At 36.3% G+C, this 22,363-nt stretch overlaps 1 protein-coding gene across 2 annotated transcripts; it reads left to right on the forward strand.

The window, feature by feature from the left end:
- Positions 1–386: 386 nt before the first annotated feature.
- FAM76B (family with sequence similarity 76 member B) lies at positions 387–21,471 on the forward strand. Of its 2 annotated transcripts, none has more exons than XM_061143786.1 (10): positions 387–578; positions 1,422–1,486; positions 2,541–2,595; positions 3,630–3,785; positions 6,240–6,439; positions 10,004–10,051; positions 10,241–10,321; positions 10,972–11,104; positions 14,096–14,197; positions 18,829–21,471. In XM_061143786.1, the coding sequence occupies exons 1-10, from the start codon at positions 492–494 to the stop codon at positions 18,916–18,918; spliced, it is 1,017 nt and encodes a 338-aa protein (XP_060999769.1). In that variant the 5' UTR covers positions 387–491; the 3' UTR covers positions 18,919–21,471. The 2 variants fall into 2 exon arrangements, with proteins under 2 accessions (XP_060999769.1, XP_060999762.1); XM_061143779.1 differs by having other exon boundaries at positions 388–578; positions 10,969–11,104.
- Positions 21,472–22,363: the final 892 nt, after the last annotated feature.

Genomic DNA, 22,363 nt, shown 5'->3' on the forward strand with positions numbered 1-22,363 from the left:
GCGGGGCGAGTTTAAAGCAGCTTTCGCGCGCTGAGGGCGTCGGGCTGTTATTGGCCAGCGACTTCCTCCCTTTGTGGGCGCGCCCGGCGTACCGGGGGTCAGAAGCTAGGCGGGGCGGCCGAGTGACGCAGTCGCCTCCTCAGCCAATCAGGGGTGCGGAAGGGGAGGCAGAGGAGGAAGCGGATCTGCCGCCGCGCAGCTAAACCGCAGCGAAACTCCCCGCTTCGTCTCCCTCCGCCGCTCTCGGGGCCTAAGCTGGAGCGGCTGGGACGGCGTCACTGGGTGGGCTGGGGCGGAAGTGGAGGCGGAGGGAGACGGCTGCGGCCGCGGGGCCTCGGGCTCTGGCGGCGAGGGTCTGGTGGGCGCGAGGCCGAGGGCGGGGGAGGAGGAGGAGCCCGCGCGGCCCGGGCGGCGGCGGCGGCGGCGCCAGAGTTCCCCGTGGGGCCCCGCCTCGGAGCGGGCGGCGGTAGAGGAGGAGGCTGAGGAGCAGGATGGCGGCCTCGGCCCTGTATGCCTGCACCAAGTGCACCCAGCGCTATCCCTTCGAGGAGCTCTCCCAGGGCCAGCAGCTCTGCAAGGTCCGTGGGCGCTGGGTGGCGGGCGGGCGGGGTTTCCTCGGCCGTGGCCCGAGGGAGCTGGGTGCCCGTGTGGCACTGCAGCCCCCCCACCCCCTCTGTCTCTCCTCGCTGGTGTCTTGGGGGTTTGGAGTTCTCGCCTCCTCACCCAGAGACCCGGTTCTCCGAGGACCTGGGCATCCGCTGGGAAAGCCCCTGAGAGGAGGACAGAGCCCTGCCTTCTTCCAGGCGGCCCGAGAGGGGTCCGGGCCCCAGCAGCGTTGAGGGGGTCTCGGGGTGGGGCTGCGTTGAGGCAGCCACCTGTCTATGCCGCAGAGACCCCGGGATGGAGACGTTTTCCTCTCGGTTTTCTGTCTGGTCTGTCCTCTCCTTCCACCGGGAGGCAGAGGACGGTGTTTGCACTTTCTTGCTAGGAACCCGAAGCCGCAGAGCTGATGGCATCCTCCTTCCCTGTCCGGGAAAGCGAAGCGTCTGGCTTGGGAACAGAATGCTCTAAGATTTGGAGCTCCTCCCATCCCATTAAAGCCGGGATGCTGTCTGTGAGCGACGGTGCAAAATAACAAGTAGTTTCACATTTAACCAGTCCTTGGGGGCGGCCCTGACAGCTTTCTGTAATTTTAATCTGTTGAGTACCCCCCATATCTAATAAAGACAAAGACATCTAAGCCTTCCCTAAGGAATTATGCTGTAATTGGCTACTTATTTGATAAAATCACTCAATTGTCTTCGTTGGGGGACAGATTTTATTGACGTTTCAGGCATTTGACTAGGTTGAGTAATAATTTTCCACCAGAAAAGTGAAATATGGGACTTCGAGATACTGACTAATATATTGTCTTATTACAGGAATGTCGGATTGCACATCCTATTGTAAAATGTACTTACTGCAGATCAGAATTTCAACAAGAGAGGTTTGTATATTGAACAGTTTTTGATTGTTAAAGGCAAAGTATTGTCTGTAAGGAATACTTGAGGCTAGTAACCCGGTATATATATTAAAGCTTTTTTTAAATAAAGTGCTTTAGTTTCTCAAAATGATAGTTGTAAGCACTTTCTACATGTTTCTACATAGTAGGAGAGAGAATATTCACCAAAAATTAATGGGTATTTTACAGCTATACTTTATACCTGAGGAAATAAAAAATAAATTATTGCAAGGAAAATATACAGCCTTGCTAATGAACAGTGCAAATATCAATTGTTGTTAAGATGTGAGAGAAAAAAACGACAGCATCATCTTTTGTAGTTCGGAGGTTAAGTGCCTTCCAATGCAGAGGGTGCAGGTTCCATCCCTGGTGAAGGAGCTAAGATACAACATGCCTTGAGGCCATCGAAAACCAAAACACAAAAAATTTAACAAATATTGTTTGTTTAAAGTCCGAGTAAGGACTTTAAAAATGGCCCACATCAAAAAAACTTAAAAAGGTAGAACATTAGTGCTGACATGGACTTGAGGAAAGGTCTATAGCAAAGTCTAGTAACTTTTCACCAGTGAAAGAAAAACATATCTTATAATGGAGTGATTCCTGTTAGAGCCTCAGTACCCATAGAAGAGTTTATAAAAAGAGGAATGAACAATAATAATTTCTTCACAGGTATAAGCGTCATAATAGTGAAGAGCGAACAGTGGAAGGTTATGTAGGCACTGATGCTGTGCATACATAGTGGCAAGTGTGAAGATTTTGGAACTAAATAGGAAACGATAGAATTTTAGTTTTGTTTCCATTTAAAATATGAAATAAGAACATTTCTCTTAATTAAGAGGAGTAAACTTAGATAAAAAAATACAGCCCTGAAAAGATCTTATGTTGTCATTTTTGAAAAATTCTTGCTCTGTGTTAGAATAAGTTTTAAGTACTATTATAGCAGAGAGTATACTTTTACTGATAGTACACTTTGACTGCTTGCTTTAGTTCAACATTGTGCTGCATAAGTTTCATCATCTATATACAATTTCCTTTTCAGCAAAACAAATACAATTTGTAAGAAGTGTGCTCAAAATGTGAAGCAATTTGGCACTGTAAGTATATTTATATTTTCATCTTATTGCCACTGATCTGTTAATGTTTTCACGAAGATTCACCTTTTAGAAAAAATATATTGCTGTGTTCTTAAATGTTTCGAAGTAGCAAAATATTTCAGGAAAGAAACTTTCTATAGAGGGTCAGCTGGGAAAACAACATTTTAAATTAGTCATATTATGTGCATGTTTATATATATTGAATTTCAGTGTGACGTTTATGGTCTTATTCTCTAAAGAGACAAATATAACAAACTCCTGATGTTAGAGAACCTACATATTCATAATTTGCATAATTGTATTTTTCCCCTTCCTCAGAACCTCTGACAGTTCTTATATACAGCACAGTGTTCAGGCATTTAGTCTCAAAAGTCAAGAAGTTATCATAGTATAATTCTTTTCTTTTGTGTATATTGCACTCATTATTGGTATATTACAGTCATGATTAGTAAAATTGCTGGCCTTAAGGCTTTCTAAAATCTGACTTGTCTTGGATATCAAAGAAAATCAAGGTATGTTTGTTACAGTTGAATATGCTTGTGCCAAATTTTTTTAGTTGAAAACTCATCTGTTCGTTGCATCATCTGTACTTAGATATGATAAAAACTGCTAAATGTATGCTGAATAAATGATAAAGTAATTAACAGGATATTGAGTTGGTAGAAATTCTTTCCCTCAAATATGGATATATGAAACTTTTCTATCAGTGTGTGCCTTTGATTGGAACTTTTTTACATGTAGCTTTTGTATTATATAACATACTATGTGAATCATAAGTACATTTCTCATGGTCTTATTTAGCTATTTAATAGAGTAAAAAGTTTCATGAGTCTCGAAATAAGTGTTACTATATGAATAAAATAAATGTCTTTGACTATGATAGAGCAACATAATTAACAAATTTTTTCACCCATTATGACATTTCCTTAATTAACTCATGAAATATGCCCTGTACACTGAGATTAGGTCATGCACCAAAATTTTAGTATTTTTAAATGTCTCAGTTAAAGAAAATACGTATCTGTTTTTTTCAGCCTAAGCCCTGTCAGTACTGTAACATAATTGCAGCATTTATTGGTACAAAGTGTCAGCGTTGCACAAATTCAGAAAAAAAATATGGACCACCTCAGACTTGTGAACAGTGCAAACAACAATGTGCTTTTGATCGGAAGGAGGAAGGAAGAAGAAAGGTATGTTTTATTTATGTTATGACATCCTCTGGAAATTAAGTACATCACAAACAAGTTGGAAGTTTTTAATGATTAATACATTACTGAAACTTGATGTAGTCTTTGAGTCCCTAAAAGCTGGTGGTTAGATGATAGTGCACAAACAGTACGTTTTCTCCTTGTTGGCATCATACGTAGATTCATCTTGATCAGTCAAGGTTACTACATTTTAAAAAGGGGGCTTCCCTGTTAGCTCAGCTGGTAAAGAACCCACCTGCATTGCAGGAGACCCTGGTTTGCTTCCTGGGTTGGGAAGATCCCCAGGAGAAGGGATAGGCTACCCACTCCAGTAGTCTTGAGCTTTCCTGGTGGCTCAGACAATAAAGAATCTGCCTGCAATGTGGGAGACATGGGTTCCATCACTGGTTGGGAAGATCCCCTGGAGGAGGGCATGTCAACTCACTCCAGTGTTCTTGCCTGGAGACTCCTCATGGACAGAGGAGCCTGGCGGGCTACAGTCCACGGGGTCGCAAAAAGTTGAACATAACTGAGTGACTAAGCACAGCATACATACTGTAAAAAATATTCTGTGATGAGTATTATGTACTATTTGGCTATCCAACATTTTGTGTGAAAAAATTGCTGACTGCTTTTAAATCCTTTCAGCTACTTAACCTTTTGCTGGTTACTTGATGTTGCTAGTGTGAAAAAATAGCTGATGGTGCTTCAACATATATATATATTTCTAAGTCATGTGCCTTTTGATTTGAGGCTCATATTTTATATCATTTTTTTTCCTCTACCTATAGTAACTTAAAAAGTATGTGTATGTGTGTGACATTGCTCTGCTGTGCATTCACACAGGCTTCCTGATGTCTGTCAGTGTCAATTGATTTGGAGGATGACTGTCACTTTGAGGGCCTCTCCCAGGTCCCTCCACAGCAATATGTGTATCCTAGTTGGAAAACGTGTCCCTTCAGCACTTCTTGTGTGAACAAATAGAAGATAGAAACCTAATTTTTATAGATTTAGTCTTAATAATTTTGGAAAGAAATCTCCTTTCCACCCCATTGATACGCATACAGTGGACTTCCATTGTTTGTCATAGTTTTGTTCTATAAAGTTGCTGCGAACACTGAGTGAGTGAATAGTGAACTGTGGCCCCTAGGGCAATACAGGATTAGGTTCCTGCCTCTGGTCACAACGTGGTAGAGTTAATGCCTAATCCTGTTTTGTATATGTCTCTGTTTAAAGATACCTTACTTAATATACATTGTTGATTGATTACATTGAACTCATAGCAAACAGCACTATAACTGCCTGATTGAGTCTTACCTAACACAGGTGTTTTCCACATAAGGGCTTCCCGAGTGGCTCAGTGATAAAGAATCTACATACCAGTGCAGGAGACATGGGTTTGATCCCTGGGTTGGGAAGATCCCCTGGAGGAGGAAATTGCAGCGCACTGCAGTGTTCTTCCCTAGGAAATCCATAGACAGAGGAGCCTGGTGGGCTGCAGTCCATGGGTCACAGAGGTGTCAGACACGACTTAGCCACTGAACAGCAGTCTTCCACATAGGGTACACGGCCACCTGTGCTTGGGAACACTGCATCACTTAGCATTACACTTGGGGACAATTGTAACAGTGAGATCACCAATAAAAAACAGTACAAAAACAACAAAACAATAAAAATAAATACAATACAAATAAAACAATAAAAAACACTAAGTAGACTGTAAAAAGGATACTTGTTTATAATGTGAGAGCTGAGAAAAGGTGGCAGAACATCACCTTGTTCAACCTCATCTGGGAACATTTGCAGTCCAGCTACACAAATTTTGTGCTGCTCTGTGCATGTGGGTTCCCACTGCAATATTCTTGCCTGGAGAGTTCCATGGACAGAAGAGCCTGGCAGGCTATACAGTCCATGGGGTCGTGAGAGTGACTAAAGAGAGAAAGAGAGATGCATGTGGGTGAATGATCACACAAGTGCTGCAAGTTGATTTAGGGGTGACATAGGTTTTAGCTTGTAGGTGGTGAATTTGCAAATGAAAATTGGTTCTGTGTGTCATTCAATCTCTTCTTTTTTCTATAAATTAACAGTTTTGCTGTCATGATAGATACTTTGTCTTTTTAGTAATAACAGTGATTTAAGAATTCAGGTTAATGCTTAGATAAGGTTTCTCTGAAATATATCTGTCATCAATTTATGTTTATTTTCCAGTAATAAAACAAATTTCTCTCTATAAATTCAAATTCATCAAACTAATGGATGTCCGTATATCATCCTTTGCCATTTTGTGAACCTCTAAAGAAGCATTTCCCCAAGATTCAAAAAGTCTAATTTTACTTCCATTTTGCAAAAATCTGTGTGTGCAAGAGAGTCAGAAGTTGAACAGCTTATCTTCACCTGGTTTCACTTATAGCCAGTTACAGGTACATTTAATCTAATATAAGTATTGTCTTTTAAAAGGTTGATGGGAAGTTATTATGCTGGCTTTGTACTTTATCATACAAGAGAGTTTTACAGAAGACAAAAGAACAAAGGAAGAGCCTTGGATCTTCACATTCAAATTCATCATCTTCATCTCTTACTGAGAAAGACCAGCATCATGCAAAACACCACCACCACCACCACCATCATCACCACCGTCACAGCAGTAGCCATCATAAGTAAGTACTCTGAAAGCGTGTTTTCCAAAGTTCTCTGTGGCATTTTAATACCTGATTTTGGTGTTTCACTTTTTGTAAATGCTAGCTGTGTACTAGTTTAGTATCTGGTAAGCTTGAGTGTCTAGGGCTATTTCCTCACTTTATTCAGCATACAGAATTACACATAGTGAGTGTGTTTAGTTATTTACCATAAATGTGAAGATCGGACATTTTGGGAATTACAGTATAATATGATCTTGTAATGAAGTCAAAATACAAGTACATAGTTAATACTTAATTGATTCATGTTATCAAAAACCTCACTACTCAAAGAATCGTTAGGATTTTACTTGTAAAAATTACATTTGCCTCAGTTACTATTTGGAGAAGGACATGGCAACCCATTCTAGCACTCTTGCCTGGAAAATCCCATGGACAGAGGGGCCTGGTAGGCTGCATCCATGCGGTCGCGAAGAGTCAGACATGACTGAGCGACTTCACTTTCACTTTTTACTTTCATGCATTGGAGGAGGAAATAAATGGTAACCCACTCCAGTGTTCTTGCCTGGAGAATCCCAGAGACGGGGGAGCCTGGTGGGCTGCTGTCTATGGGGTCGCACAGAGTCGGACACAACTGAAGTGACTTAGCAGCAGCAGCAGCAGCAGCAGTTACTATTAACTTGTTTTAGTTAAAGTAAATTTTAACCAGTGACTAGGAAATGTATTTTTGGAGAACAGATTGTAACACTATTATTTGTGACCATGATAGAAGCATTCTAAACATTGAAGATTCCCTAAATGTGAGAAAAAAATCTTTCTGACTAGTGGTACTTTGCTATTTTAAAAAACAGGAACTCTTCAAATATCAGCTACTTGATTTTTAAATTGCCTTGGGAAGAAAAGTTAAATAGTAGTAATATAGTAACCCGTAATGTGTGTAAACGTTTTTTTTTTAAGTGTGGCTTTAGTCTTCATGGAAAATCAAGACTATTAAAATGCAAATTAAACACAAAAATTAAAATGTAGTAAAAAGGGACATGATACACACTGAGTTTCAGGAGAATTTATTATATTTTCGCAAATTTCTCTGAATGTTTTTCAGGTGCTAGGGAGTCAAAACATAGTTTCATGTACAGAAAACTGATGTCTGCCACAGTTAGGAACACAGATGATACTTTTGGAGTATTTTATAGGTCTGTCTAATAAACACCATTTGACTCTAAACTTTAGGCAAGCACATATATTAGATTATGGGAGTTTATTGAGGCGCTGATACTGTTTGCTTCTCTAGCCATTTTTCATTTGTTACTGTGCTGTAGTGCTTTCTGAGTTTAACAGTGGTAGATTACATAGTGTCTTCTAACCTGGCTACTTTGAAGAAATGTTCTGATCTCTGTATCGGAGAATTACAAGGAGCAAAGGAACATAAATCTTCCTTATTTTCACTTCTTGCTTTAGGGAAAAGTACGAAAAAATAACTACCATGATGGTAACTGGCAGACCTACATCTCAGACTCAGCTGAAATATCTCTTTTCCTTGTCCTTCACGGATAATGGTGAACGGACACATGCACATTGTTTGTTAAGATCTAATATTGTCACAGTAACTTAATCTTTTGAAAGAATGACAGGTTTCAAAGATAAAGGGAAAGAGAATGGATTTTTTATTTTCCTTTTGATTATTTAAGAAATGTAAATATTATTTTGTATGTGATGAGTAGGCAACCAGTTGGTGGAGCCATATCTGAAAATCAGTGGATGAGGTTGATTAGAGACAGTTTACATATTGTGATATAAATTGATTGGGGTTGGAGGAAGGAAGAAACTCAGGTTAATATGGATACAAGAAAAGCCTACCTCAGAAAGCTGAGATTCCAAGTGTTTCTATTAAGTCACTATTATGATTTTTCTCATTTCAAGGTCTGGACTTTGCCAGTGCATATGACTTGCCAATGCTTTTAATGAAGTTTGTAAGAGAAAATGGCAACTGAATTCCTCAGTAGGGTTGCTGTTTCCCACCACAAGTAGAGAATAGCTGAGGTTGATAGAATTTCAGCTGTTGTTTCCCTGGCGTATTTATTTATAGCTGATTCTTAAGAACATGGCTAAAAAACTTCTACAGCTACAATAGCAATAAATTTTATACACACAAACACATGTACATATTTCTATTGTGTATGTAGCACTGTACTGTTTTACATACATAACTCATTTAATCCTCATATTCCCTATAAGCTATGTATCATATCCATTTTACAGATGAGGTAACTGAGGCTCAGGGATTTTCAGTAAGTTGCAAAAGGTCGCACAGCCCAGGTCATCTAACACCTGTTATATTGTACAAGGTTCAAGTGGACCCTTGAACAACAAGTTTAAACTGCATAGATCCACTTATATACTCAGATTTTGTTTTACTAAATATTTACTACAGTTCATGATCTGTGGTTGATTGAGTCTAGATGCAGAACCTCCTAAATGGAGGACTGACTGCAAAGATTTTCAACTGCTTGGAGGATCAGTGCCCTCAAAGCCCCATATTGTTCAAGGGTCAGCATTTTATGTGGTGTCTGATACATACATAGGAGATGCTCTGCCCGTGTTGAATGAATAAACTAGAGGTTAGTGAAGGATTAGCTAATGTGAAAATACGGGAGAAAGGTATGGTCATTTCATAGTGAATTATTAAGTGGTTATTAGCATTGTGGCATAATGCAAAAGAAGTAGTACTGTGGTAGTAGTTATAAGGGGCTTACCAGGTGGCTAAGTGATAGAGAGTCCATCCGCCTGCCAAGCAGGAGACCACAAGTTCGATCCCTGAGTTAGGAAGATCCCCTGGAGAAGGAAATGGCAACACATTCCAGTATTCTTGCCTGAGAAATCCCATGGACAGAGGAGCGTGGCAGGCTAGTCCATGGAGTCGCAAAAGTTGGACATGATTTAGTGACTAAACAGCAGCAGTAATTATAAGGAAAAGTAAAATCACTTGTTTCCATGAGATTTCCCAATATTTGCAGCTTGACTGCTCTAGAGTACAATCTAATGAAAGACTGGAGGAGAGGATTCTTAGGAAAACTAGGAAAGAAAGAAATTCAGATATTTCCTGGTTTAGCCTGACAACACTATTCTGAGCTACCTGAGTCACTCCAGTTCATCTCCATGTAGGATTATTAGGAAGGGCTTAACTTTAAGATAAAATATCTTCTGTCCAAAATAGGGTAGCCTGAGTAGGATGATTTTCAGACTTTATCATTATAGAACCCTGTTAGATTCGTTTTCATGCTCATATACCCTAACTCTTAATATGATATTAAGTTGAATTATAAAAATCCTAATTAAAAAGAAAATTCAGTTCCTGTCATTGTACTTTTCTTAAGCAAGATAGCCAGTAATCGTTTGATTAGAATTTATTTTATTAAAATGTGATTTATTCAATATATATTAACTTAGTCTGAAAACTTAGTTGAATATGCCTTTCATTGAACAAAAGAGTATAAACATGTATCATTTGATTCCATTGGGAAGAATGCTATTAAAATGTTGATGTTTTAAATAAATGTTATTAGATGTCATTTGTGTATTTTTCAGAATCAGCAATCTGAGTCCAGAACAAGAACAGGGACTGTGGAAACAGAGGTAAATATGTTAATATATTTCCTGAAATACTTTGACATATATTTTTAAAAATGTGACATTTCTTTAACTTTGTTACTTAGGCTTTAAAAAAATTGATGTTCAGTAATGCTTTAGGGGAAGAAAAATAAATTTTCCTTTGGTGCCTCTTCCCTTTTTACTCTAATTATTTTTATTAATGTTTGGTTTCAGCCATAAATCCTCTGCAGCAATTCAGAATGAAACTCCAAAGAAAAAGCCCAAATTGGAATCTAAGCCATCTAATGGAGATAGGTAAAAATGAATTCCTTTAGTGCTGTGAAAATTCAACTTAGTTGAATGAACAATTATGACTGGTTGCCAATTATTATTAGGTAAAAGAATAGAAACATGTATCTTCTACATTGACTTCTTTGAGTGACATCAAAGAGTAAACATAATCAGTTAAAATTTTTAACTTAATTTTAGTAATAAGAAAGTGGCACTGAACTATGTTATTCTATTTGGGGCATAAATTTGGGTTTTGAAAAGAAGTCTGAATTCTCTTTATCTTAATTATTCTTCAGTGAAACACAAAACTAATTGTGGTATTTGAGATTGACCTGCTTGGAAAATGTTTTTAGATTTAAAGTATTATGAGAGTGACTTTGTTTTAGTTCATTAGCCAAAAGTTTGCTGATGTTACTGTACAAATTGGCTGCCTATTGCTTTACACTAGAAGTATTGACCCCCTAAAAGCTAATACTGAATTATATTTCTGCAGGTGTATGTAATGTGTGCCATTAGTAAGGTAATTTGCCAGTTGCATCCATTTCTGTCAGGTACATATTTTTTTGCATTAGCCTTAAGGATGTTTGTGGAATTGTCTAATTTATGCAATTTGAACACCTGCTAATTTTCCTTCTACTTCATTTAACTGTGTTTTACTTTTTTCTTTTTAGTAGCTCTATAAATCAGTCAGCAGATAGTGGGGGAACAGACAATTTTGTCCTTATAAGTCAACTGAAAGAAGAAGTGATGTCACTTAAACGTCTCTTACAGCAGAGAGACCAGACCATTTTAGAAAAAGATAAAAAGGTAAGTACATGGTTCACTGAAGCCTGGTAAGATTTACATCTTGACTGTTGCTTGATAACTGCAAATGTTATTAGACTTCCTTTAATAACTTGGTAATGTGTGTTGTGCATGATTCTTACAAGACACAGAAGTGCAAATTGGAGCCTAAGCCATCTAATGATGATACATAAAAGCAGTATTTCAGAGTTTTAGTTCTCAGAATTAGTTGAGGGCTATAAAATTCTAATAATTTCTGGATATTAGTTTCACTAAGCCAGAAATCTAAAGTTAAGTCTACTGTCCTAATTTGAAAACGAGATATAAATGAATATAGTGTCAATTCTTTTGATAAAAGAAAGGAATTGAATGCAGTCTTTTATATACCAATTGTTTATTTCAATCAGGATCAAATAACTGGTGAAAATGCTGTGGGAATTTCCTATGTGAGTGATTAGCTATATATAAGGTGGAAAGTAAGTCTACTTATTGGAACTTTATAAGTTAGATTAAGAGGAATATCAAATACATAGTCTGTTTAGTAAAAAGTTGTAATACTTTCTCTGCGCACTTGAGCTGAATTTTACCTCTTTGGGCCTCAATTTTCTCATTTTAAAAATGAGAGTATTAACACCATGTCATGGGATGATTGTAATTAAATGAAAATGTAAAGTCCATGTATAAGTGCTCATAGCTGCTATTACTGGGGTTTGGTCATCTTTAAGGGTAGAACCTACTTCTGTACTTATTTTATGGTCCTGGACTATCTAGTTTGACCTACTTCAAACATTATTGCAATAGGAAAACATACTCTTCTTAAAATTACGAACAAGACATAATTGTGAATATGGCTGTCTCTGAGTATCCACGGTAATGCTTGAATCTGAGTTGGCTTGCACTTCTGACATTCATGTAAAAAAATACCTTTTACTTTACATTTTTCCTCACCTTGATGGTTAACAGATATAAATTTCTTTTAATACATTTGTACCATAGCTTAAGCAAATTCAGTATATGAAATTTAGAATTGACATAAAAGTAGCAAAATTATGAGTGTCTTTTTTTTATGGTTCTTTTTGCTTAGCAACAGAATATTTTAGGTTAGTTTTAGTGAAAATTTGTTTTACACTCAAAATTTTAGAGAGACTTCTCTTACACAAAGACAGGTCTATCTTTACTAACCTAGATAAAAGTTGAGTAAAATGGTAAGTGTACTATAAAATAGCAATGATTCCAAAACCAAGTAGTAATGAATTGGCTTCCTTTAGATTTTGTTTTTTTTTCTAGCATGACTAGTCTGTGTTAGTGCATTTAGGTGAAAGTTTTCTGTTTTTGTTAGTGTTCCCTTTTTCTTAAACACTAATGAGCGTGGAAATTTGCAGTATTTTGAGGAAAATAATTGTAAGCCTAAAATAGCTACATATTTACACCTTTTTCTTACAATGTAAGTGTAAGACAGTTGTGTTTTCTTGAATTTAGTTCACTTCATTCAGTGACTTCTACAGCCAGCCACATACTAGATCAGAAGGATAAAAAAGAATAATTTAAAAAAAAGACATATTCTTATCTTTCAGAAATTAATAATATGGAGGCAACTCATGATATAGAGATGAGAATATCATAGTTTATCTAATGTGAACTGGCATTTCAGAACAGGAGTTCCTCTGTAATATAGAAAGCAGAATTCAGTTATTCTTTGAATTTGACAAAAGCGAGAGCTTTTATTTAGAAAATCAGAATATAAGACACCATGACTTCCTTTCTCTCTTTTTGGTGTACTACTTTGTTTAGTGATTACTGGGTAATTACAGAAAAGAACCTGCAAACCTTTAAAACTTACATAATGAAAACCATTTAAAAATAACCGGAAGCATATAAAATCTACCAAAGTGGTAAAGATGATCTTATTTGCAAAGCAGAAGTAGGCTTGCAGACGTAAAGAACAAACATGGATACCAAGGGGAAAGGTGGGAGTGGGATTGACATTGCTGTACCATACTGCTGTGTATAAAGTAGATAACTAACGAGAACCTGTAGCCCCGGGACGTCTGCTTGGTGCTTTGTGATGCCCTAAGTGAAACGAAATCCAGAAAAGGGGGTGCACATGTGTCAGGCTGATTTACTCTGTTGTACAGCAGAAACTGACACAGCCGTGAAAGGCAACTATATTCCAGTTTAAAAACATAATAAAAATCAATCAATCAATAAAAATGACCAGAAGCTTTCTTCTACCTGGTTCATTTATTGAAATTATGTAATACCAACTTATTTTTTAGTGTGAAGTCATGAGATTTTTTTTATATCTCTAGACCATCTATATTTATGAAGAAAAATTGTCATGTAGTAGCTGTCTTTCTCAAATCACTGTTTTAGGTTGTCTAAGCGCAAATTTTAAAGTAACCCTTTCCTTTCTCCTTCCACGTTGTATTTCTGTGCTTTGTTCTCCGTCTTTACCTCAGCTCTTAGGTGGTATCAGATACAGAGTTCTGGACGTAAAGTTTAAGGGAAAAGCAATATAGCTTTCAGTTGATAAAACTGTTTCTCTGTTTTTCATACTTGTCCAGTGTGAACCTTTTTTCTTCTGTCATTGGAAGATTATTTTAACCTGAAGCCAGTTGTACTGTTTACTTTGTTTTTATATGTGAAGTATGTTTTAATCGAAGCATTTTCCAGAGCATTAACCACTAAGCTTTCCTGTTGGCACACCAGTTGCCAAATTCTGTGTCCAGTGAAACTACCTTAAAAAAAAACAGAAACAGCAACTTCTCGAAAGTTTTACTGATGTTTCAATATTATCTTAATATTAGTGTTAAACTAGTAAATTAGATACAATTCATTTCACAAAACAAATTTTAGATAAGTTATAAAACACAGGAATCTGTTAACATTCTCCATTTTATGATGAATTGTGAGTTTACTGTGAAAAATTTTTAAAATGATGTGTGTTTGTATATTAGGTTGTATATATACATACATATGGATATTTATATATCTATGTTTTTTTTAACCTTTCAGTTAACTGAACTTAAGGCAGATTTTCAGTACCAAGAGTCAAACTTGAGAACAAAAATGAACAGTATGGAAAAAGCTCACAAAGAAACAGTGGAACAACTCCAGGTAAATGAGAGAATTTATGTAAATGTTAAGCAAGGATGGCTAAACTTGGTTAATAGTATTCTTTCTCTTAGAGTCATATTGGTATCCCTCCTTTATGCATATCCAGAGGACTTTCAGCTTTGATTTGACTTTATAATAGTTTTTAATCCTGCTCCCATTAAAAGTTGTTGCTTGAAATCACTTGATAAAGGGGATTCAGTAGATTAAATCTGAAAACTTGTGCCTGAAATTTAGATGGAGTTTTCAGATTCATGAAACTAAGGTGAAAATTAAGTTTAGTGTGTAGAAATTCTTCTGTTTCCTCCCAGATAATGGGAGAAGTAGAGGTACAAACCAATTTTCAGGGACCTCAAGTGAAGGAAATTCATGCTGCATGCAGAGGTGCAAGGCCCAAGAGTGCACTTTCACCTTTGGACTGTGATTTCCAAAGTGCCAAGCAGAGCTCTGGGCTGCCCTGGTGGCTCAGACGGTAAAGAATCCGCCTGCAAAGTGGGAGACCTGGGTCGGGAAGACCCCCTAGAGCAGGGAATGATAACCCGCTCCAGTATTCCTGGCTGGACAGAGGAGCCTGGCGGGCTACAGTCGATGGGGTCGCAAAGAGTTGGACAGGACTGAGACAGCTGAGCAGCAGCAGCAGCAGATAGGGCTCTGAGTCTCCACAGGAGGGATCCTGTGCAAGCCAGCCTCCGAGTGCTGCAGCGTGCGCTCGGCAGGCTTCTGTGTGCAGGACAGCTGGACGGTGACGCCGGGAGTCACCGCAGTGACACGGAGGGTGCTGTCTGAGGTCTGGCACGCAGAGGTGGAGAGCGTCCAACACAGGCATGGGTTATCCCCTTCCGCAAGCCTTTTTCCACCTAGGTCTCATGAATTTAGAAGTCAGACGCACTAAGTTAATTACATCTTCTGTCAATTTATACATTCTGACGTTTGTTGTTTTAAAAGCATAGAAGATGGCAGCGCGCTGACTTCAGGCTATTGGTTGGGAGAGTGCAACTTGGGAAGGAAGGAGTTAATACTGCCCTACTTTTTTTGTTTTTTTTAACACTGTAACGCCAAGGGATATTTGCTGTTCCTATCTTTTGGTTTTGTGTTCTTCAGTCTTTGAACATAGCTTACATTAAGTAAGATTGTAAAGTGGGTTTAGGAACTTGTTGAAATTCAGGGTAGAGGTTGTCTAGTCCTAATGCTGATCTTACTGTTACAAAGAATTGTGAAGAGAATTAGAACCTGACACATAGTAGACATTCAGATAGGTTGCCAAATGAGTGGTGATTTATGGAAATACCCATCAGCCCTTTTTTCTGAGAGATTTGCTCATTTTATATACTAGGCTTCTTGTACATTATCATTTCTCATCCATCCGGAAAGTAGTAGTTTTATTTTGTTTTACTCATTTGGTTGTTAGTGCTGAGTGATTACTGGAAATAAAATCTTCTGCATGGTGATCTCCAGTTTAATGCAGTGTAGCCAAAACATGAATAAATTCAGAATGATACAGCAAAAAACCTGTGAGCAGTACTTAAATTTGATAAACCTTAGTACAACTTACTGTTCAGAAGAGCAGTTCGTTGTTTTTTTTTGTAGCTGTAAGCACAGGGGACTTCTCTTTGACGTTTTAGTCTGTTTAGTATGCTTAGCCCACCTCTTCTTGGTTGGTAGCTGAAATTTCGTAGAATAAATAGCTAATAATTACATAGAAGTGTACGTTTTCAACATAATTTTACATAGGCTGTCTTATTTGCACCTTAGTGTAACCTTCAGTTATGTGGTATCCCCATTTTACACATGAAACTGGAAACATAGTCAGAAGTGGTGTAGAAACCGACATCTTCTAACTCAGGTTCAGCTCTCCTTTCTCCTGTTCTGCACTGTCTCCCACCTCAGGTTACTCAGGCTTTGTGTTTCATTCTTGCTGTTAGACCACTTCCATATTTGTGGTATTATTGGTGACCTCCTGTCACAGTTAAGTATCCCTTTTTAACCCCATTCCCCTTAGCAGCCATGTACTAGTACGGTTCTCTACCTGAGTAAATATAGTGAACTGTTTCTCTCATCTTTTTGTGATAAGAAACTGAACACTGAAGCAGAAAATTTACCTTCTTCTAATAGCTCTCAAAACGTTTGAAATTACCAAACGTGAAAAATAATCACTGAGCAACACAAGAAGAAAACTGTCCAAAAAAAACAAACCCCTTAACAAAACCCAACCAACCAAAACAGTAACCAGATTGTCTGAAATATCAGGAGTACCCAGTAAAAAATACAGCTTCATTTAGGGGATAAGGTGATAGCGGGGAAAAGGGAAATAGCATTTGAGTGCCTACTGTATGCCAGCCGTTGTGTTAGGCCAGGTGTTGTGTATGTTTGATCAGTTCTTTAAACCCCTGTTGAGGTAGATGGTGAGAGTTCTGTTTTACATATGAGAAAATAAATTTCAAATTACATAGCAGATAAATGGCAGAACCAGGAATCAGAGAAGGATCTGTGATTCTTAATCCACATATTTCCTTTAGGCCAGCATTTCTAAAAATTTTTAAGTTGCTTAAGAGTTCTTAAATGATTGATCTTTGCATGGTGTGTAATAAAGAAGTAATAAATACCAGGATAAAACATTTTTAATGCATATATTAAATATTACTATAAAATATATTGTATCAGAATAAGACAGATTTAGACTTGTCTCCTTTTAGCAACTGACCGTTTATTTTTCTTAAAGGTTTTTTTCTTACATAATTTATCAGCAAATTTAGTGATGTGATTAGGATACTAAATAATACATGCAGATTGAAAATTAGCTGCTAACTTCTTTCAATACCAACTTCTTTCAATACCTAATGTTTTTTTAATATTTATTTTTAATTGATTGATGATTGCTTTACAGTATTCGTTTGATTTCTGTCATCAACGTAAATTAACCATAGGTGTACATATGTCCCCTCCCTCTTGAGTCTCCTTTCTACCTGCCGCCCATCCCCACCCCTGTAGGTATCACAGGGCCCCACTTTGAGGTCCCTGAGTCATAGAACAAACTCCCGTTGGCTGTCTGTTTACACATGTTAGTGTGTGCGCCTCCATGCTACTCTCCATTCATCTCTCCCTCTCCCTCTTCTCCCCTACCCTTGTAATACCTAACGTTTGAGTTCTTATATTTCATACTTAGAATATGACAATTATAGACTCATTGATATTTTATTTTAATCATGAATGAGAAAAGGTAGTTTAAAAGTTAACTTTAATGATTTGCTATGTCATTGTAAACACTTCTGCATAATGTAGCTTACAGATCTGACAGATCTCTTTGGAGCAACTTTACAAACATTTCCTTTTTCTTCATTAGTTTGTATTTTAAAATTTGCTTCTTAAGATTTCTTGTTTTAGCCAGTGAGTCTATTATAAATTAAGTAATATATGTAGCTAACAGTGAAAAGAAAACAATTTATGACTATCGTATTTACTTGGATGGTCAACTGAGGGATATACCAATTGATAATGAGTGTGTGTGTTTGACTTTCACTAACTGCCAGGCATTCTCATTGATTTGTCCTCTGAGTTTCTCAAACTAGTTCTAAAGGGAAAATAAAAATCCTTTTAGATCCTTGGTGGTTTTCTGAAATTGAATTTGAAACTGAAACTCCTAATTATAACCTTAATTATTTAATAATCATGAAATAGAGAAATGCTGTTAATCATGCAGTAGAACATTAAAAAATGATTTGACTTGCAAATATAAGATAGCTAGGTTATTTGCATTTTGGGGGTCGTCATGGGTATTAATTAGGGAGAATTTGATTGGAGAAGGGTGAGGGAGATGCTTCCAAGTACAAAGCCTGAGACAGGTTTGTATTTCATCAAACTGTTTTAAGATCGTAAACTGAGAAGGCACTTTTACCTTGCCATACAAAGGCTAAACTTAGAAGATAAAGCTCTGAGGTTAAAAAAGTCTAGATAATAAAAAATCTTGAGACCTGTGAAGGAAAATGATTTTCAAACATAAGCCACAGTGACAATGTATAACTGCTCAAATTATATCAAAGCCCATACCAAATAACTGTATGCCAGTTAAAGGAACAACAAAAAAAGACCAGAAAGGTGTGGTTCTGATGGGTGCTTCAAAAAAAATTATTTAAGTATCATTAACAGAGTAGTCTGTTTGGCAAAGCAATAAAGTCTGTATATTTTTGCAAAAAGGACTTCTTATGCATATTTTATAAATAAGTATACACATCAAAATGAAGGACTTTGTGGTTGTTCTAGAAATGGTCCTCTCAAATTATCACTTGAATTATTTGATCTTATTCATTATAAAATAATACTTATATTCATAGCTTTTGCTTCATGTTTTTACAGTAAAGCTGAAATATTTTCCCCGTTTTTAAAAACTTGACCATCTTTTAAATGGATTCACTTTAAGTTGCATTTTTTGTAACCAGTTGTATCTTTGGACAACAATCACCTTAATACGGACATTTACAAAGGGGGCTGACAAACCAATCTAGAGTTTTCTTTCTACACATCAGACATTAAAGAGATGAGCCTGAGTATAGCACCTCTTTCATTCTGATAGTGTGTATTCTTCAGCATGACCTAATATTTGACATATTTTTAATGGTAAATGTTTTTGTCTCCCACAGGCCAAAAACAGAGAGCTACTCAAACAGGTTGCAGCATTGTCAAAGGGTAAAAAGTTTGACAAAAGTGGAAGCATATTAACATCCCCTTGAGAAAGTGGTTATTCGTTAAGTGTTTCTACTAAAAATGTAAAATTTGAAAAAAATTCTGTGAAGCCCTTAAATTCTGTGTAGTGAAAAAATATTTTTGCACACCAAATGAATTGGCGTGTTTCCTATTCACTTTTGTAATTGATATACAGCATTTTTTAAGTTGTAAAACATTCAAATAAAACTTCAACTGGTTTGAAGTAACTTTTTAATTATTTGATATCCAGGAACTTTTTTGCCAGCAATAGTATTAAACAGTTGTAAAGGAGTGCATGACTAGTGCTCTTTATAAAATGCAACATGCAATAATAGAGTAGGTATGGTTTTCAGAAGTCAGAACAGCAGGGCTTTTTGTTTGTTTTTTGTTTTACACTATGCTGATTTCATATAAACAGTTTTCAATTCAGAAATAACAAAAACTTTTGAACAAGAAAAATTGTGAACACTGGTTTTTTGGTAATTGTGTTTATACTTCTCATCAACATGAAATAGGAGAGAATCATGGTGCTTTTATTAAATGGACTTCAGAGTATATGTAAATATGTTTTTAAAAGTTACATTGTTAACATTAGTTAGTAAACTAGTATTTTCATTATTGGTATAGGAATTAATGTTTATTGTACAGTATCCAAGGTAAAATGTGTTTGTTTTGTAAAAACTACTGTAGATTTTTACTTACAAGTGCCTTTTTGCCACCTAATGTTTTTATTTATAGGAATGCTGATCTTTTGTACATACGGTTTGTTTTAAAATCATGTTTAATAAATGTTTGTATATAAATGCATATGTACAGAAGCCTACTTCAAAAGGAAAAGTTGCTAGTAAAATGTTTGAGGTTGCATTAAGAACTGACAATGCATTAGACTTGAGATGATTTCGTGGTTTGTTTCTGTGTGATATGGGAAACTATTGGTCATTGAATTCATTGAATTATGTTAAAATAGTTCCCAAAAGATTTAATTTTAAATCAGTATGGGTAGAATAATTTTATTTTTTATGTCATATGGCTTCATGTTCATATTTTGTGAGTTACATGTTTTATTTTTCTTTTATTAAAATTAAAAAAAATTTTTCTTCAGTGGTCCATATATCTGCTTTCTCTATAATATGTGGTTATCTAAGTTAATATTTATGTATACCATACTTAAATTGTAAGTTTAAAGCAAATCTGGAAAAATTAAATATCTTTTAAATCATTCTGTGATTATCTTTGAATAAATTGGAATCTACTGTAAGATTCAGGCACTATTTATAAGAAAATTATATCAGAGTCTTTAAAATTGTCTATAAAAGGTTAAGGGTAGGGTGGGATAGGTTAGGAGAAATTATTGACTAATTACATTCTGATCTAGTGGTTTTCAGCCTGTAATAGAATTGATCTCCTACTTAGCAAATGCCAATTCAGACTTTTCAGTTCATTTTTAAAGTATCAAACATTGCCAGGTATACTGTACAGAGTAGAAAGTCTCCTTCTCTTAGGAATTTATGGGCAAAGATAAATTTGTTTCTAGTAAATTGTTGTTAAATTTATCAGTTTTGAAGATTGGTTTCTAAGAATGTCCTATCCTCTTTCCTCGGAACACAGGATGATTTTATTAATTGTTCTTAACATGATTCATGTTTCAGTAGATTGTTCCTAAAGTTTCATTTTAAACTGATTTCAAATAATGTTTTATCCAGTTTGAAAACATATAATCTAGGGTAATTTTCAAGTGATAGTAAAATACTGAGTCAGTCAGACTTGGAAAAAGTAAACCGGTTTGTTTTTATGAGACCTCATGCAATAATTTTCCTAAATTTAGTACTCTCCACAATGATAGCTAATGCTTTCTTAACACAGATTTTAATGTTTTCAGGATTTGCTAAATTCATAATACAGTCATTACCTTTCTTTAAAATTTATACTGTTTGTATTCTGGATTCATAGCCATTTGTCAATCCACAGTGGTCATTGTGGTTTTAAAATAAACTGTGTAATAGTTCTTACACCTTGTTGGAGCTGCTACAAAAGAAAGGTGCCCCTTCCCCTTTTTTGTAGGTAAGCGGTTAAAAATTGAAATCAGTCTAAATAATTAAGCTTTGTAAATTCAGAGGCTAAAATATTTTAGGGGCTTCACAGTATTTAGTCCTAATTAAATGCCTCTCTTTATTCCATGACCTGGTTTTATAACTTAATTATTTGCAATTGTATAAATTAGTAATGAGTCCCAGTCCTGGATCTGTAGTGTATTGACCTAATGACCTAATATCCTCTCAATGTGGACCTGTAAGGAGATACTATGGTGTGCCGTATATTGTGCTTTTTTAGGCTGCTTTCAGCTATTGATTAGCATTTACCAGTGAGGGTCATTTTGGCTCCAGTTATTTATGTATTAATAGCCTGTGAATATTGCAGTCCTTTTTAGATTGTATTGGTCTAAATATGCATTCTGCAGTGAACCTGTTAAGCTGTTCACATGTATAGACTATTGAAATACTGTACTTGTACACATCTGACCGTTGACATTTTGTACTTTTTTCTAAATCCAATATTTCACAATAAAATCTCATCAAAAACTTTGTATTGGTTTTTTGTTGCTGCAGTTAACATCTTTCCACAGATTCAGTGGCTTAAAACAGCACAAATGGAGTGGGTTGCCATTTCCTTTTCCGGGGGGTAACCTGTGTCTCTTGCATTGCCTGCGTTGGCAGGCAGCTTCTTCACCATTTTGCCACCTGGGAATAGGTTTCCAATATCCCAAATCTGACAAAATACTTGTTGAAAAAGTTTTGGGAAAATATTCTGCTACATTCCTATTTGTCATTACAAAACAGTCACTATGAAGGTATATTTCAATAACTAGCGAAATTATATATGCAATTGTTTACTTAGCGATACAATTCCTAAAAATCTGTCTCGAACACACATATGTATTTGTGTTTGAATATATAATATATGTTCAAAGAATTGGTTAAAAACTATAGTATGTCCATGTAATGAACATTATATATATACATATATATATATATGTATGTATCTAATGGAGCTATAAAAATAACTCAGCTGTTTCTCCAGAAGCTATTTCTCTCAATTGTTAATTGAGAAAAGCAAACTAGAAGAAAGTATGTTAAAAGCAGGTTACAATTTAAGAAGGATAGGGCTCTACACATGCCCTCTTGTACACATACAAGTGTCTGCTTATATTTTTTAAAACCAAAGATTTTAAAAACCAACAGTTTTTAAAACCATAATTTTTTTAAAATGGTTATCAATAAGGAACGGGTGTAGGAATAAGCTGGAAGGGACAATACAATGTTGGAAGCCGAAAATCTTTGATTATACCATGTTTTGTTGATTTGACTTTGTAGTCATTTAAGTATTTTTACAAAGTTACAAAACATAAATGAAACAAATGTACCCAAGTATATAGCGAGTTGGTTCCAAAACCTCGCAGATAACTATAATAAT

The sequence above is a fragment of the Dama dama genome, chromosome 1 (assembly GCF_033118175.1).
Source record: "Dama dama isolate Ldn47 chromosome 1, ASM3311817v1, whole genome shotgun sequence".
Taxonomy (NCBI): domain Eukaryota; kingdom Metazoa; phylum Chordata; class Mammalia; order Artiodactyla; family Cervidae; genus Dama; species Dama dama.

What these genes read in the sequence shown, in the direction of transcription:
- FAM76B (XM_061143779.1), top strand. Translation starts at nt 492, where the DNA reads ATGGCGGCCTCGGCCCTGTATGCCTGCACCAAGTGCACCCAGCGCTAT. An exon ending in AGGGCCAGCAGCTCTGCAAG is followed by an intron (nt 579 to 1,421) that starts GTCCGTGGGCGC and finishes GTCTTATTACAG; the next exon opens with GAATGTCGGATTGCACATCC. An exon ending in TTTTAGAAAAAGATAAAAAG is followed by an intron (nt 11,105 to 14,095) that starts GTAAGTACATGG and finishes TTAACCTTTCAG; the next exon opens with TTAACTGAACTTAAGGCAGA.